An 18,134-nucleotide genomic window follows, 5' to 3' on the forward strand; every position below is an offset into this window, starting at 1 on the left:
AAGGCCCAGGCAGTCTCAAACCTCATTAACCGTAGGGAGCATGAAGGATAAACTTGCATTGATGTTCTCAACAAACTCTGCTACTGGCACTTTAGCATGTGAAAACCTGTCTCTCCCTTCATGGTATTTAGGCTTCACTTGTGCTTCAATACAACTTCATGGCACACGATGAGATACCTGATCCGTGTCTTTGTCTGACAACCCCAGTTGAGCTAAAATATAAATCCCACTTTAAGTATGCTCCTGCGGCTTCTCCTCAGAGCATACTGGCCTTTCCCCCAGCCTGGCTCACAGCGATAACTCTGAAACAGTCAAAAATGCTAGGGTAGCTTAAATAAAACAACATGTATTTTGATATGAAGAGTGGAAAGAGAGAGCATCAATGGACATGAAAATAAATCACAAAGCTTCGCAGCATATCAGCTCCCCACTCTACTAGGAACTGTACAAACACTTGAATATTGCACCTCAATATACACTTACAGATTCACAGAGTTTTAATGCAGGGAACTGTCAAGCCATTTTGCAGCATCTGTAAAAGCTCCACCCCCAACCACTTATAGCAAACCCTTAAAAGCCTGATACTCAGATGTGTTCCCTGTAGCATGCATATGCGCTGTGATGTGTCAGCAGTGCTGAAGACTGAACCACAGCTACTGTTATGTTCTTGATGGATTTCCTTAGACACTGTGACACAGTGCACTGTATGTGTTCTTCCAGCTTCTCATAAAAAGCAGAGAAATCAGATCTAAATGAAGTGCTTTCTCCTGTGTATTCACAAGCACCAATGATTATCTTTTTCCTCAGATTACTTGGGTTCAGTGCAAGGTCCTGGTTCATAGTCATGTAGGGAGACAATGTCCAGCCCAACTCTGGTAGCTGGGCAGAGATAGAACTCAGCCTGAGAGCTCTTGTCTCCTCATTCTCTCCTTCATTAGAAAGAGAAGACTCGACCAAGTGAAGCTGCTTCAGTGGAGAGAGAATTTGCTGTCAGAAAACCATCTCCATAATTGCTTCTCCCCCTTTGGGAAAAGGAAAGCACTTGGAGATCCTTCTCACTCCCACTGCTTCTCTTCACCTAGCTGAAAGGGCCTTGAGGAACGCTTATGGGAGGAATTTTTGTTGACAAAGCACTGAGGTGTTTATGGAGGGAGCTGAGCTCCAGGGCTCCTTGCTTGGCTTTATGCAGTGGGTTGTGATCCGTGCTTGTGGATAAAAGACCTTCCACAGCTCCTAAATTACTTGATTGTTTTTAGACATGAGTTTGAACCCGTCATCCAGTATGGACCTCCTGTTGCGTCTTAACCTCCTTTGCCTCTCGAGGTGGATGATTATGCCCAGCAGGAAGCTGGCAACGAGGAACAGCACAATCCCTGTAACAGTCAGAACGATGACTGTGATCTCCACTTGCTCCTGAGCCATCTTAGCTCCAAACACAACGACCTTATGGGACTCGTCCTCATCCTCAGGAGAGGTCTCTGAGAGCAAACAAAAGGAGAAGGTGACTATTGGCGGGGGGAAGTGATTTAAGGCATCTGAGAAACACGGAGAAAAGGGAGTAGAGGGGAAGGAGAGATTCAAATATATGGGAGGGGCCTATCAATTGTTGCTCAATCCCACAGGTCCCTCATCCTTCAAGTTGTGAAGGAATTCGCAGAGTGAGCAACAATTTGCCCTTCTGTAACCCCTTCCATCCAGGGATCTCAAAGTACTTCACAAACATTCACTCATTAAAACTCACACATCCCTATTAGCAAGTATCATTATCCCCCTTTTTACAAATAAGGAAACTGAGGCACAAAGAGGAAAAGTTACTTGCCCAAGGTCACACAGCAAGTCAGTAGCAAAGATGGGAATAAAACCCAGGTGTTCTGTCCCTTGGTCACTATGCAGTAAGCATTAGAAAACATTTCACAGCTATTGCTGCTGTCAGCTCACTAATCCCACCGCTCGGGCTGGTATCACTGGGGTACACGAGACTCATCCTGCATCATTTTTGCTGCTGTTCCAAGTCACTGGCCCCTGGCAGCTAAATGACCATGGTGAGCCATTAAATATCTTATGCTTCCCAATATTGCTGTTGCTGCTTTTGTTCTGCAAGGACGTGAAAAGCTTTTGAGAAGCAAGACTTGCTTGGCTAATTGCATGAAGAACAACTGTAGACCACGGGGGTTGATTAACATGTAACTGCTTGAGACTGGTATAAAATTAACTGCTTACTCCTATAACTCCTGGCAGGTTTTCTATTTCTCTTCTTCTTAGGGCTCATTTTGAGCAAGGAAAATATGCTTTGTAAATTGATAGCTCTGAAATGATGGTGGGGACAAGAGGGAGAAGTTGGAAATATAGGTCCAGATCCTCAGCTGGTCTAAATTGCCTCTGAAGACAATGGAGCTCCTCTGTCCATTCATGCCAGCTACAGATCTGGCCCATATATTTTGGATGTGGTAATTCTGATACAGTATGAAAAGGGAAGGGAGAGAGCAGCCCAAAGTCAATTTTCAATGAACTCCCTGTGGCAGACCATTTTAAAAGAAGCTCATACATAAGATGATTCTGAACCTTTAAATACTTCTTTCCCCTATTAGTTCTATTGAATCACTTCAGAAAACAATTAAATTCCCTGAGCTAATGTTAAAAATTGTGATGGTGGATGTTTAGGCTCCTTTTTGGAAGAAATGGACAAGAAAATACATGCTGTACATTTAATGGGGAAATAAAGCTCATGTTTGACATTGACGGTGTCCCTCAGTTAGAGGGCTCTTGTGGTCATTTATAAGAAGAGTGAGACTGTTACAAATGCGTCTGCAAAAGCTGTTGGGTTTGGTTGATGGAGCAAGGGAAGTTATCCTCACCCCAACTTCCTATCTTTATACTGGTTGAAAGCTTGAAATCCCTGTGCAGATGAATAAGTACATGATAAATACAATGTAGTGGGAGAGGGGGGGAGGGATAGCTCAGTGGTTTGAGCATTGGCCTGCTAAACCCAGGGTTGTGAGTTCAATCCTTGAGGGGGCCATTTGGGATCAGGGGCAAAAATTGGGGATTGGTCCTGCTTTGAGTAGGGGGTTGGACTAGATGAACTTCTGAGGTCCCTTCCAACCCTGATATTCTATGAGTCTATGATCCTTCTGTTCTCTGTTCAGTGGGTTGGCCTCAGAGGCAAATTTATCTGAGGTACAACCTCATTGAGGGCAGCACTCTGCTAGGCATGAATTTGACCTTTTTTTTAGCCTAACCAAAGGAAGGCTGAGGGGAGATGATTGTTCTCTATAAAACATAGAGGAATAAACACCAGGAAGGGAGAGGAGTTATTTAAGTTCAGCACCAATGTGGACCCAAGAACAAATGGATATAAACTGGCCATCAAGAAGTTTAGGCTTGGAATTAGATGACGATTTCTAACTATCAGAAGAGTGAAGTTCTGGAACAGCCTTCCAAGGGGAGCAGTTGGGGTAAAAAACCTAACTGGCTTCAAGACTGCACTTGATAATTTTATGGAGGGGATGGTATGATGGGACAGCCTAGAATGGTGTGTAAACCGATTTGCAACTGCTAGCAGCAAATATCCCCAAAGGCTGGTGATGGGACACTAGCTGGGGAGGGCGCTGAGTTACTGCAGAGAATTCTTTCCCAGGTGTCTGGCTGGTGGGTCTTGCCCACATGCTCAGGTCTAACTGGTCACCACATTTGGGGTTGGGAAGGAATTTTCCCCCAAATAAGAGTGGCAGAGACCCTGGTAGTTTTTCGCCTTCCTCTGCAGCATGGGGCCTGGGTCAATTGCAGGTTTAAACTAATTTAACAGTGGATTCTGTGTAACTTGAAGTCTTCAAATCATGATTTGAAGACTTCCATAACTCAGCCACAGGTTATAGGTGTATTACAGGAGTGGGTGGGCAAGATTTTGTGACCTGTGATGTCCAGGAGGTCAGACTAGATTATCGTGATGGTCCTTTCTGGCCTTAAAGTATATGAGACCTGAGGGCTTGAAATGCCCTTTCCAACTGTATGATTGATCTGTGATTCTGTAAATCAAACGGGTTCATTGGTGGGGGAGGAGCACACATGGTGAGATTCTGAAAACGCCACCTTGTTACTAGTCCTGATGTACAGAAAATGCAAAGCAAAAATGAAAACAGGTGCTAAAGCACCTCTGATTTTTTTAAATCATCTCACTCTTCTCCTTTGTCATTTCAAGCACTGGGCAGCACAGCCAAGATAATTCACACCTTCCTAGTACAAGAGCATCTTACACAATGCAAGAGCTACAAAATAGTAACTTCCAGCTGGAAGTTATTATATGCCTCTGGTGGAGAGGCCTGTGAAACCACAGGACAGAGTAGGCAAGAAGAGGAGCTGACCCTTTCTGAAGTGAAAGGCAATTCAATCTAATAACTGCATAGAGCAGATGTATTTGGAGATATTATAAACCAATACCTTCCCAAACACAAGAGACAAACTCAGATGCTCCAGCAATATGATTCAGGTGAGTCAAAAATCTCCATTTAGAATATACTCTAAACACCTGGTAATCAAAGGTGGACTGCAGAGCATTGGGCTTCTGCCCTCCTTGCGTCTTTATGATAGTTAAAGACCACCTGAAGGGATGTTTGTGTTTTTCTGTTTGGGTTTTACTTGCGAAATGTCAAGTCTCTTATCCCCTGGATTGCTGGAGACACGGGTTTAAGAGCATGTGTGTTGTGAGTTTTTACACCTTGACTTAAGGGAGAGGGTGCTGAATCTTTAACAAAGGCAATTTTTCTCCAAGCTGTTAATTTGTCATTTGAGTTAATTAGGTGTTACTGAAAACAAACAAAAGAAACCCAAGGAGGTTTAGACAATCCGACTGAACTCCTCTCCCCTTGCTTACTCTGTCTGTTCACTCTTGTGAGTGTACAATTTCACTAGCTCTCAAGTTGCCACACAGTCTACCGGATAGATAAAGTAAGAAGTTCTAATGTATAACAGAACAGCAAAAACACCCTTTTTAAAAAACAAAGAAATCTTTCAAGCCTTCTTTTTAAGTGGTCATAAAGAAGCAAAAAGGGTACAAGCCCTTTCTTTTGCAGGTCACTTTTACCTGCTGGATTGTGTCTTAACTAAGCACAGACATGTGGAGGATAGAGAGGTTATGGAGGAGGGGCAATTCTACTGATGAAACACACACGCAGGCAGAGCCCACCCCCTACCATTCACGTTCTTTATAGTCATACCTCACACTAACACAACTCCCCCCATATTTATACTTGGGGAACACAGAGACTGGAATGTGGATACACCCCAGCCCAGAGGCACATGGAAATGGGGTGAGATATGGTTTCTTGTCCCCTGCCTCCCTGCCCCACACACAGATCCAACCACAACCTAATCCAAATCTTCTGTCTGTAGGGTAAGTTCAACCAGTATCAACACACAATGCAAGAGACTGTTTCAGCAGTGTAATGCAAATCATACCTCCTTTTGTCTCTAAGGTTATGGGCACTGGCTCTGAAAGAGAATAAAAAATTAGTGATAAATTGTTATGCTGCATAGGAAAAAAGCAATCAGTGTAGACTATATGGCAAGGCTATTGTTATCTATCCTGGGTACAATTTTCAAAAGCACCTAGTGACTAAAGTCTCAATGATTTTCAAAGAGAGTTAGTTTCCTAAGTCAATTAGGTGCTTTTGAAAAAGTTAGCTCCTCTATATACTCTGTTGTAAATGCCTGTAGAATGCCATGCACGCTAATCAGTGATGCTACTTCTGACCCCTACGGCACAAGGCTAGTAGAAGAGAGTGGAAACCAGTTGGACAGTTAGAGCAAGAACTTAGATAACAAGAACAAATATTAATAATAAGAACATAAGAACGGCCATACTGGGTCAGGCTAATGGTCCATCTAGCCCAGTATCCTGTCTTCCAACAGTGGTCAATGCCAGATGATTCAGAATGAATAAACAGAACAAGGCAATTATTGAGTGATCCACCCCCTGTTGTCCAGCCCCAACATATGGCAGTCAGAGACTTAGGGACACTCAAAGCAAGGTCTGATATCCCTGGCCATCTTGCCTAAGAGCACTGATGGATCTATTCTTCATAAACTTATATAATTCTTTTCTGAACCCAGTTATACTTTGGGCTTTCACAACATCCCCAGCAACAAGTTCCACAGGTTGACTGTGTACTGTGTGAAGAAGTACTTGTGTTAAACCTGCTGTCTTTTAACTTTGTTGGGTGATCTTTGATTCTTGTGTTTTGTGAAGGGATAAGTACTACTTTAAAAATGGAAGCCATTGTTACAGATGTAATTGTATATCCACAGATCATGGCGGGCATAAAATTGTTCCTCCAAAGGAAAAGAGGCCAAGCAGAATGTCCTTGCAAAATCTGCCTCTAAAAATCTGTTTCCTAATTATTTTTAGTATTATGTCTGTGTGGTGAATGTCACATACTACTTCACGCCGTTTCCTGGGTTCCAGCTCAGACCCTGACTTTATTAAAACATGGTGAGTATTTTTCAGCACTTGCTAGATTAATTGATTGATTTATTTCCTTCCTTCCTTCCTACCTACCGTCCATCCAGGGGAGCACCTTTGCACTCCCAAGTCTCTGTTCATTTCAGGCACCAGGGCTAGCCAAATAGGGCTCCAGAGACTCCAGTGGGGTACATAATCCTTTGATTGTAGAAGGCAAGCGCATGACAAGATGCCCTTAAGCACCGTTCATCACAAAATAGCTTCTAATGTTTTGTGATTAGATCAGAACACTTTCAGTGTGCATCTGTAATGTAGCTAGCACTTCTACTAATAACAATAGCTGGAGGATCACTGTACAGTGCTTCCAGGATAGACAACAACATAAACCTAATAATAATATCTAGGGCCATGTAAACTCTGGGTCCAATGTGTTTATTAGCCCCAAATACTGTTTATATGGTGTTAACAAGGAGCAGCTTAAGTTAATAATACTTTAGTTAGTTAGTTAATTACTGTGTGTGTAGAGCACTTTGAAGCACTATAAGTGCTAAGCATTATCATTGTCTGGAAGTACACTTAAGTTATTTATGAAGATGACTGCATAGAGATGGCTGCTGCTCTCTCCCTACCTGGTCTGGGTAAGACTCTGTAGAGTGTCTCCATGCCACCATGAATATGATCTGACACATGGCAATGAAGCAACCACGTCCCAGGATTCCCAACCACCATCTCCACCATTATGAAGGTCCCAGGGAACAGATCCACAACATCTGCCCTGTAACTCCTGCCATTCTGTCAAAAGGGGAAAGGAGATGTTAGCATGGAATGGTTCATGTATCTTTAAAGAACTCTGGTCTAGATCTGGGGGGCAGGATCCCTCGGCCTGGAAACCTTGGTGATACTACAGTAGTTCATAAGAGTTGTAACAAAAGGTTACAAAAAGCAACCCCAGGAAACTGGAAAAGGAGTGTAATCTGCTAAAGGCTAATCTTGAGATTGGTTCGATAGAGAAATCAACACAATACTGGGATCCCCTGGGTCTGCTTTGGGCATGTAAAATCATCTACTCTTGCTGGTTACATGACAGTGCTGCAAACACATCCAACTGCATGAAGTTAGTTAAGGGGTCAAATGAATGTAATGGTATCCCAGCCCCAGCCTTCCCTTGCTGCTGGTCTCTGCAATCAGCAGGAGATTCTCACCCTGTATGTGAAGGTCTCGGCATGAAAATGGACTGTATGCACATCGATCTCCTGGCCCATTCCCAGCAGGTACCAGTTAACCCAGTCTCCTTGGTGCATGGTCAATCCATGCAAGTTTGCGTAGAGCTTCCCATTGATGGCTGTGAGGTAGACAACATGTTGAGAAAGCAGAAATGCCTGTTATGTGGATGATAAGGACCTCACAACATGTCAGTACAAAAACACTTTCCCTCAAGGCAGGTTAAACCTTTCAAAGCTCAACTAGGGTCAAGTAAATCAGACATTTCTCTTCTGTTGTGAGATTCCCACACAACATGATTTCCTGACGTTTTGTCAGTCTCCTCCCAACTCAGCTACTGCACCTGCTTTTCAGCTGGGTTGACTGAGTCATAAAAAGGTAAAATGACTTGTCCCAAGGGAACACTATGTCAGTGATGTAGCTTGGTGAAATCTCAGAACCCTCCTCCTTCCTGCTCGTCTGCTTTTACTACTGAAGAAAACTCCATCTCTAAGAGCTGAAGTCAGCAGGAGCAGCTGGGTGCTTTTGAAGATCAGGACATGTAAATATAGTCTTTGTAGCCTAACTGCACTTACACATTTTTAAAATCCACTGCTCATGCACTTACTGAGCAGCGGAAACATTACAGGTCCCCGTCAACAGGCAAATTCCAGCATATTATATGTTGTCGTACATTACTCTCAGGTGCTGGTCATTTGTAAACTGCTATTCGGTGGGATTTCATTTCACAATTAGCACAGCAATAATGAGAGCAGCACCTTTGTCTGCAAAGGAAATAAGCATCCAAACCAATGAAAGAACAGCTTAATAAAGCAAGGCAGCACATAGGGAAATCTCCACTGAGGGTGATGGGAGAGGGTACATGCTGGAGATAGACATGTTCTGAGGCCAGGAACTTCTGGCACCTGTACTTTTCTGTTCTGGCTCTTTTGCTTGGACAATAGTAATGATTAGCTGTCACCTACATACATCTGTGACTGGGGCCTTATAAATGCCACAGTAATAACAGCAACACATGGCCTGATTCTGTGTGGTGCTGAGCACCACTAAAGCTAAAGGAAGCACTCAGCAGGAATCAGGCCCTTAACATCTGTCAGCCAATGTACAATGTACCGTACACAGTTAGCAATCTAAATAACACCTACACATCCAAAAGGAAATGGCTCCCGGCTGGATTTCTAATTCTGGTAGTGGGGCCAGAAGGAGATGCAGGTCGAGAACTGACTTTCCCTATCTCTGCACCTTTGTCGATTAGGCCCATGCAAATGGCAAGGGCAGCTCTGAATGGGACCCAGTAAAATATGTGAAGTGAAGGCCACGCACCATGCATTTTGTTGCTTTCCACAAATTCTTCATCCTGCATTTTGCTCTGATTCCCATGTGCATACGTTTTCACATTTTCCTCCAGGTACCAGGACTGATTTTCATCGAAAACCAGGAAGAGGAGTGCAAACTCCCTGTTGATGCCCTTCCTCCTCCCATCAGAGCCCAGCGCCCCTTTACGGCAGACCTTTAGGGGGCCTATCAGGCCACTGTACAAATCCTAATAGGAAAGAGAAGAAAGTCTGAGGTGTTCAGAGATGGGGATTTTCCTCCCATCCCTCCTGCACACAGTTCTGCTATCATTCAGCACCCTGGCTTGCTGCTCCCTGCAGTACTCTCCATAAAATACATTGCAAGATACTGAATAATCAGTCCTGTGTGTGAAATACGGTCTATTGGAAATAGTTAACAGAAAGTACAAGTGCAGGGCCAGATGTTAACAGTTAATTACTGCTGTGCATTGGGTGCAATGTGGAGCTGTGACTCTCCTACTGACAGTACATGGGGACATTAAGCCACCCCTTAAGAGGTACATGCATCTGCTCCATAGCTGGCCAGCTCTATGTGGCAGTGCAGAATGGCCTTACCTCCTCCCTGCCCCGTTATTTGTCCTGGGGGCTGGAGTGGGTAGGAAATAGCAAAATGTGAAACTGCAGCTGACCCCTGCACAGATGATGCCAGATGATGCCAGGGGAGGGCTCCTTGGACCCCCAAACAGAGCCAAGGATAGGTGCTTTATAGTATGCAAATCAACAGACATATATTAGCGAAATAATAACATATTTTCCATTTAATGTACTGACTGCACAAAGACCTGGGTTTGGAGATAAAACACAAATGGTTTCTGTGGCTAAATGAGATACTGTACAGGGAGGATTCTCAGTTAATTAAAGTATTTTGAAGTTTAGGGGGCTTTGCTTTTTCTTTGTTAAATAAATCCATACACCATAAAATGCTATAAATGTTGAATGCTCTCTGAATTATCTAGATTGACTAATTCTGGATGATTTCTACCTTTCCAAATTTAGCTCTGAGCTGTCTAGCTAGGCAAAGCCATAACTAATGGGGTGGGGGCATGTGATAACACCGTATAAATATTTGAAGCGTGTTAACGCCAAGGAGCGGGAGGAATTATTTTATGAGGGACTATATTAAGAAAGGGAGAATTTACGCTTAATATCAAGGATAAACCTCCCAACAATGAAATCTATCCACCTGTCGAATTGTCTCCTTAAGGGAAATGGTGAAAGCTCTATCACATGGGACACTGCATTCTAAACTGGACCAAACTCTAAAATATATCCTACAGGGAACAATCCCAGACTGTTTCCTAGGAGACTGTCTAAATGATCTCTGAGGCTTTTTCATCTCTAACTTGTTTTATTCTAAGATTCCAACCACCTTTTACCTTTACAGGATCCACCATAGAGTAGTAAACCCAAGAAACGCAGACAGAATCATTTGGTCCTGGACCGGATCTTTCAGGAACGTCCCAGCGGTAAGTTACAATGTCACCTGAGAGATGAAAAGGAGTGACAGTAGTCGTAGTTGCTATTTGTACTACAGCAGCCCCAGCCCTGGGCCGGGACCCCCATGCGCTATACAGACACAGAACAAAAACATGGTGCCTGCCCCAAAGAGTGATATTATGGCAGTCTCATAGGCATTGCAGATTCTTTCCCTGGTTGTGTACAAGAGACTAGAGACTCTTTCCTCCTCTTACAAACAAAGGAGGTGGCGTGATGGGGATGGGGAGTGGAAAAGGATCTGAACTCCAACTTGTGGAAAATCACCTCATCTCTACCTGCATCAACCAGGACTAGAGCTCTCCAGGGAAATTCTGGCTCACTTCCTGGGAGACTTGGGGTGACCTTTGGAAACGTTGAAGTATATTCACAGAGGTGCCTGCCACTCTCATTCAGATTCAACTTTTTGTTATATATTATACACAGTTTTAAAAATAGAAGCTGATTGAGAGTCTGGATGGCTTGTAGGGGCTGCGTAGTCCGGATACAGAGCCTATGAAATGCCAGCTCCAGTCAAGCCTGCGGTGGCAGAGACCAAAAGTTGTTACCTTGAGTGAGGGCTGTGCAGGGAAATGGAGTTGGTGGTCTCAGAAGTTCCTAGCAGATAGTTGTCCACATTGTAAAAAAACACTATCACTGCCAAATGTCACTAGTTGGTCCCCTCATTGGCAGTCTCATGGCCAAGCACTGACTAAGCTCTGGACACTAAACATCCCAGTGACAGAGTGCTGAGAGATGGAGAGCCAGCACTCCAGTCACTATTAGCACCACTTTGGTTCCCAGCAAAGGCCTGATTGGTCAGGGGTGTGCCTGATTATTAGGCCACACTGGGGTTAGGAAGCTAATGAGCTAATTAGCCTATTAACAGACAAGTGGTTTAAAAAGAGCTTAAGAAAGCAGAAAGAGAGGAAGAGAAACAGAAGGCAAGGTCAGACTGACAAAGGGCATTTGCAGAGCAGAGCAGCCTTACTTTCCCTGCCCCCACCCCTACTATTCTGGAGAAGGGATTAGAAGGTTGGATACAGTTCAAAAGAGCAGAGACATGGTGGTGTTTACAAGCAAGAGAGTCTCAGAGCAGTCTGTGTTTGTGGACAAGGTGGGAGTGTAGCATGCTGCCCAGTTACAACAGGGGGCTTGTCTGAGATTTGCCTGTATCCATTTTGATGGATGGTGTAGGGATTTGGCAGTCTGGGTGATGGAGGGAACCCTGCAATGGCAAAGAGAGCTCCTGAAGACCTTCCAGTGATTTCCCTGCCCTTGCAGAGAAATAGCCCTTGCTTGCCTGTTCATGTGCTAATTAGCTCATTTGCTTTCTAGCCCTAGTGGGGCCTAATAATCAGGCACACCCTGGACCACTCAGGCCTTCTCCAGAGGATCCTAACTGATGCTAATAGTGCCCAGGGTGCACAGTCCCTCTCATTTCTAGAGGTGAACCCTCCAGGGTAGGGGTGTGCTGGTGGTGAGTAACCTATGGGAGGGAATTTGCACTGCCTCTACCCAGGCTGTGTGCCTTCTGTGGATAAAGAGAGGATGTTATCGTCCAGGGCTGCCAAGCCAGCCCATTAGATGAACAACAAAAACAAATTGCACATGAAAGTCTGGTTCCTTGTCAGCTCCAATTACTTATCACATTAAAACAAACACACCAGAATAACTTCTACCCTCCTAGCTGGGCCTTTTTAATGGGTTGAGTCGCCATTGCCTGTGGAAACAGAAGTTACCCCAACTAATAGCTGATTACTGACTCACCAGGCTTTGCAGCTTCCACCTGTCCATCATTCCTTTCCAGTACCCCATGTGCATGAATGGAGTAGGGTTGTGTAGCATTGTTCTTAAACACAATGTTGAGGACATCTCCAACTTCTGCCCAGATAAAAGGACCTTGAGACAGGAAGATCATATTGTGAGTGCAGCTCCCATCAATGGCCAAAAGAGACTATTTCTGTCTCTCATTTATTGAAAACACTTTAACGTGAGAGTGGGAGGTGAATTCTACATCACCGTATCCCTCCTCTATTCCCCAAAGTAAAGAATCAGAGTTAAACCCACATTCAGGAAGATCCTGAAAACTCTGATTGTTAACGCTTCAGGGCAGGGAACGTGTCTTGTTATGAGCACAGCACCCAGCACAGCGGGACCCAGCTCTGATCTCTGAGTGCTACCATAATGCAAATGATATATCATCATCATCCTCCAACTACAATCCTCAATGGTCTGGTTTAACCAGACCTGACAATGTGAAATGGCCTGACACAGTGACGGCTCACAGCCGTCACCTGCTCTTTTAGATTGGATGTGCTGCCTCACGTTGCTTGTGCTGTACTGAAATATCCTGGAGTGAGGCACTGGAGCTGTTGCCTCCTTAGAGTCTCATAAGAATCCACAGCCTGCTCCTCTGCTTCACGGTGCCTGGTTCTTTCTTTAATGATTCTACACAGAGGGGTTTCTTTCACACTTGGCGATTTCCATCCATAACTCTCCAAGTGCTTTACAAAGGTAGGGTTTATCCCTATTATACAGATGAGGGGGAACAGATGTGAGAACTGACCTGGCCACAGCCAGACAGAGGCAGAGTCAAACTCAGCTCTCCCAAGTCCCAGTTCCTTGATTCATTCTTCAGGACTAAGTCTCAGCCCTGTCTGAGGGAAAGATGCACCACTCAAATAATTGCTTACCCAATATCCCTAAATGCTCCTCATCGCTGGTCCTGTTCTTGGGTATTCTGAATGTTCCATCAGTGTATTCCCTGTAAATTGCCTTTTTGTACTTGGAGCCCAGGAGTCCGTTCTCATTGCTGAGAAATTGGTTGCCATAGCTAAGAAATGCAGAGTGCTGTGTTACGTTAACACTGCTGTGTTTGCATTAAAGAAACAGCACTTCTCTGTGGGGAGAGGGTTCATTAACTGAACCAGTTTCCTCTCTGAAGAGTCTCCAGTTTCATATGACATCAGCTGAGGGAGCTGAATGGCTCTGGGAGTTGATAAGAGGATACAGAGCCACACACTTCCAAGCCACCCATTGGAATCTGTCTTGGGATGATAGTGATCAAAGTTACCTCACTCCCTTATGAGGGATGGCTGCTCACTGGCTTGAAGGGTGTTAGGGGAAGATCAGTCTATTTGGCAGTGGACAGATGTCTGTATCAAAAAACCACCACCTCAGCTGGCGCCAGTGGGTGGCCAGTAATACAAATGGGGCACGGAGATGGAATTTCCCTCTCACATACAGATATGCAAGGAGCTGCAGCATACAGGGAGGAAAAACACTCCCAACATTTGGATTAAAGGGGACAATTGCCCCCCAAACACCAATGAGGGCCGTCTTCAGTACCATGGTGTGGGCAGCCAGTATCCGTCCAATCAGCAGAGGTTTGGCTTTCTCCAGTAAAAAGCCACTTCCCCTGTTTTAATGGGTTCTACAAAGCTTTGCCTGAAGGTGCCACAGGCTTCCCCAAGGTGCCCTCTTTACCTTTCCTGCCCAGAGATGTTATGGTGGTCCAGCTCCCAGCTGCGATCTGGTGAGTAATCCCACTCCACCTCTTGTGCCATGATGTAGTGTGTCCGCACCTCCTCGTATTGGGGGTCAGGAGCAGGTGCCCCTTTGCCACACTTTGAAACAGAGTAATGCGCCTTCATCCCAGACTGGTAATGGTTGCTAGTCTGACAGTAGATCTGAAACGTGCCTAGGGGCAGCACAAACAAAAAGGTCAGCTCTAAAGATCTAAGTAGGTCCTTTCCTTGTCATGTGAGATGAACTGGGAAATAGCTGTATTATTTCTTATGGCTATGGTGCATACTTCTGTGTGTGTTTATGATGTGTCTCTTGCTGTGGGGTCAGATCCAGCGTTGTTGTTAGAGGAGCCAAGCAGGAAGGCAAAACAATGGCCTAGATAAGGAACATCCCAGCAAGCACTCACACACCAGCCAAGTTATTAGCTGTAAAGAAGCTAGCTGCTTGGTGCCAACAAAGTTACACAGCTGTTTTGCCAAGTGTGAAAACTGAGAGATCAAAAGACACTGAACAGTTAAAGGATTCATCCTGCAGAAAGGGAGGGGAAGGAAGGATTGACACAGTGAGAGGGTCTGCAGGGATGAAAACAAACCCTCAGATTCAGAAAGGAAGTCTGGGATAAACTGGGCCTACCTGAGCAAAAGCGAGAGATACTAAGCTTAGGTATGATAAGATGCATATACGACCTTTTGTTTTAAAGTCATTTTCCTAAATGCGGTGTTCCCTTTGGCAAATCAATACAGTACTTTGTTTTGAAGAGGCTCTTTCTGTGTCACTGCAAATTTATCCTGTCACAGGCTGCCGGAGTGAGAGGACCTACCAGTGTCAAATCTAGTTGGGCCTGTCAGGTTAACGCAGTTGGGAAATGAGTGCTACAGCCCAAAGATCTAGTTTATGAGTGGTATGGCTGGGTGGTTCCACCCAGAGTGAGGGGCAGGAAGCCAGTGCTGTCCCTGGAGGGGTACACTCAAGAGGAAGTGACAGGGGTCTAAAGTGCAGCTCGCCCTATAACTGTGACACTGCTTGTAGACAAATCAGCACAAGAGAACAAATATTAACATTTGAGATAACTTCTCTGATGCCCAGTCAGCTGTGCAGACATCTACCTTCATGATCAGGCTGCATGAGGGCAGTAGCAAACGAGTGAGGGAACAGATTGGTTGCATCTCTCCTCATCCCGTTCATCTGAACAGTGTTTCCCTGGAACGCAGCTCCATGCACATCTGTGTCAGTGCCCAGACCCAGAAAGTGCCAAGACACAGTGTCCCCTTTACACACTTCCAGCTTGGGCAAGTTATAGAACATAAATCCATTAATCGCTGCAACAGAAAAGAATTAAAACCACACAGTTACACACCAGCCAAGAGGTCACCTCTATTTACACATACCTACAGTGTAGGGAAACCTATGGGAATTGCATATTGCTGTGTATTCCTCAGTACAGCTCACCAGCAATTCACCCCTGGTATTTGCTTGAGACATGCTTTTGGGCACAAGAGGACCTCATGTCCCATGACCCATTCTCCAAGACAATGCTGTGTAGAGAATTTTCAAAAGAGATGCCTTTTGATGCAAATCAGAAATTTCATTCCCAAGTCCACCTGATCTCTCTCTCTCTCCACATGGCATGTCGAAGGTACCTGTACTGGGATCCATAGGTGCCATGGCAGTAGTTAGCTATTCCAGAGTTTTTAGGACCAGTTAAAGATGGACCTAGGCTAGGACTCATAGTTCTGGACCCAAAGCTCATAATTCTGTTCTCACTGCCTACGTACAAGAGAGAATAGGGCCATACCATGCATCCTGTTGGACTCCTTGAAGTCTTCATCCTTTTTCACGAAAGCCTCTTGTGTCCTCAAATAGTATTTTATATTTGCAGGTAAATACCAGCTGAGGTTCTCATCAAATACACTGAACAGGAGATAAAATTCCTTGTCGATCCCTTTCTACAATAATAATCACAATAATGGTCATTCATTTTAAAAACACACGGATCACCCGTTAACTGTTAAAGTACAGGCTGCTTTGCATGATGGCAATTTCTAATTTTTTGTTTCTTAAGTTGTCCACTTCCACCTCTTAGGGGGCCAAATTCTGATGTCTTTATTCATGCTGAGTAGCACTTACTTTAAAAGTGGTCCCAGAGCAGCACTGGGACCATATGTGAAAAAAGGTATGAGTAAAGCATGAGTAAAGTGATCAGAATTTTGCCCAGACTGAAAAGCCATTCTCTCCTTCCCCCACAATCCATAAATTCGGGTGCTGGACACTCCCCACCAGTTTCCAATAGGGTCAAAATCCGAACATTCCCCACTATGCAGGGTCTGGAGTTGGGCCCACCTAATACAAGATCACAATGCAGGATTGTTTCCTACCATCAAGACTTGAAAACTTTGTCGAGTCCAGTTTGAACTGACAGAAGCAATGAGACTTCCACAACTTCTCCTGAGGAACCTATTCCACACACTAATATGTTTCCCTATTAGGAGCTCTTTAGCTGATATTTAGCCAAAATTTCCATTTGCTCAGTTTCCTCCCCTTATTCTTACTAATACCCCCTTGGACCACTCTTAATTATTTGACCCTAGGATTTATTTACACCCTCAAATACCTGTAAATTGTTTATCATTATAACCTCCCTTCCACCTGCCAAGTTATACATAGTTTAACCTTTCCTCAAAATCAAACTCTCCTGCCCCTTAACCGGGTTTATTGGTCTCTTCTGAACTCTATCTAGTTTAGCCACATCATTCTGATCCAGAAAGCAAGATCTTCAAGGGAGGCTTTTAAAGCAGCTGCTTTGCAGAGTCACCAGCAATTCCCCAATCCACATTACAATGTATTCACAATCATGCAGCTGGTTTTGTCTTCTGTTGCCCCCTGTTTGTCATATGTGGGCCTGTTACTTCAGTGCTGCCTTGTTCCCTTGTGTACTCATTGTGCTACTTTGGCAACACCTGTGAAAAAGTGTTGAACATTTCTTCATTAAATTCCAAGGGAAAGTGTTAGTCCGACCTATGATTTCACTTATCTCCACATCACAAAAGCCTGCAGAACACCATCCATTTTATGTGCTTTTGTTGTAAAATCACCCCTTCATTTGAATTCTTCTCAAAATGGGCTGAGTTTAGAGTAGAACCTAGCTCCATTTGAAACTCAAAATGTTTCATCTTTCAAGCAAAAAATTCACAAACCTTTAGCAAAAAGGGGACTGTTTTCAACTTAGTATGAAAATGATTTTCAATATTTTCAATTTTGTGGTGAATTTTTCACACACCTCTCATTAATAATAGGAAGAAGAGGAAGAAAAAGAATAGGGGCATTCTGCCCTACATATATTAGGACAAATGTATCCCTGTGTAATCCCATAACTGTCAGTACAGGATCAGACCAAGGATTTTGACAAGATCCACCAAAATGCAAAAGGTTTCCCTTTCCCTTTAATTAAATCCCAAGATTAGATTAGTCAAAGATTAGTCAAAGACCTCAGGAATCCAACGTGTTAGGCTTCTCCCATAAGACACTTCGATGCATGAAGTTTGCACGGTTGAGGCAGCGCCCATATTCTGCCTAGATGCTTTTATTCTAATCTGTGGGGCACCCTCACCCATATATTTTTAATTACATTTCAGTTACCAAGGTTTTATTGGGGTCTCCTTTCTCTAGTTATTTCTTCCCCAAGGACGAAGAGCCTGAAACATTGCAGTGGGAGAGCTGACTCTACCTGCTTGTTGCTGGTGTTGAGAGTCCCAGGTCTGCAGATCACCAGAGGGCCCACTAAGCCGGAACTGGTATCTTGGATGGGATTTATCGCAGAGGAGTACATCCAGGTCAGGCAAGGAGGGTCATTGGCTGTGGGTCCAACGTGCTGTGGTATAGTCCAGTGGTATGTGAAGTTACGGAGAGGCTCAACTGAAGCCCCATTCCATGACAGACCTTTAAAACACAAAATGCTGATATGTATTCATGTATACAGCCCCTTTTGCAAGCTCTGCAGCTCGTTAGTGTCATCTGCTACTGTGATTCATTTCACTCACCACCAAAGGGCAGCCACCTCTGGGGTAGAATGGGGCAGCCATTATATATATTTCAGAAAT

At 44.3% G+C, this 18,134-nt stretch overlaps 1 protein-coding gene across 2 annotated transcripts in view; it reads right to left on the minus strand.

Moving 5' to 3' along the window:
* Positions 1–353: 353 nt before the first annotated feature.
* HEPH (hephaestin) overlaps positions 354–18,134 on the minus strand; it is a 34,016-nt gene continuing 16,235 nt past the window's right edge. For both annotated transcript variants that reach the window (XM_073361003.1, XM_073361002.1), the window contains exons 10-21: positions 17,762–17,973; positions 15,833–15,983; positions 15,144–15,356; positions 13,996–14,209; positions 13,203–13,342; positions 12,277–12,408; positions 10,410–10,516; positions 9,002–9,221; positions 7,660–7,799; positions 7,087–7,249; positions 5,455–5,487; positions 354–1,478 (exon numbers count right to left, since the gene is read on the minus strand). In XM_073361003.1, coding sequence (XP_073217104.1) covers positions 1,234–1,478; positions 5,455–5,487; positions 7,087–7,249; positions 7,660–7,799; positions 9,002–9,221; positions 10,410–10,516; positions 12,277–12,408; positions 13,203–13,342; positions 13,996–14,209; positions 15,144–15,356; positions 15,833–15,983; positions 17,762–17,973 — 1,970 coding nt within the window. In that variant the 3' untranslated portion in view covers positions 354–1,233. The remainder of the gene's footprint in view (positions 1,479–5,454; positions 5,488–7,086; positions 7,250–7,659; positions 7,800–9,001; positions 9,222–10,409; positions 10,517–12,276; positions 12,409–13,202; positions 13,343–13,995; positions 14,210–15,143; positions 15,357–15,832; positions 15,984–17,761; positions 17,974–18,134) is intronic.

Source organism: Lepidochelys kempii, chromosome 9 (assembly GCF_965140265.1).
Source record: "Lepidochelys kempii isolate rLepKem1 chromosome 9, rLepKem1.hap2, whole genome shotgun sequence".
In the NCBI taxonomy this organism is placed as follows: Eukaryota; Metazoa; Chordata; order Testudines; family Cheloniidae; genus Lepidochelys; species Lepidochelys kempii.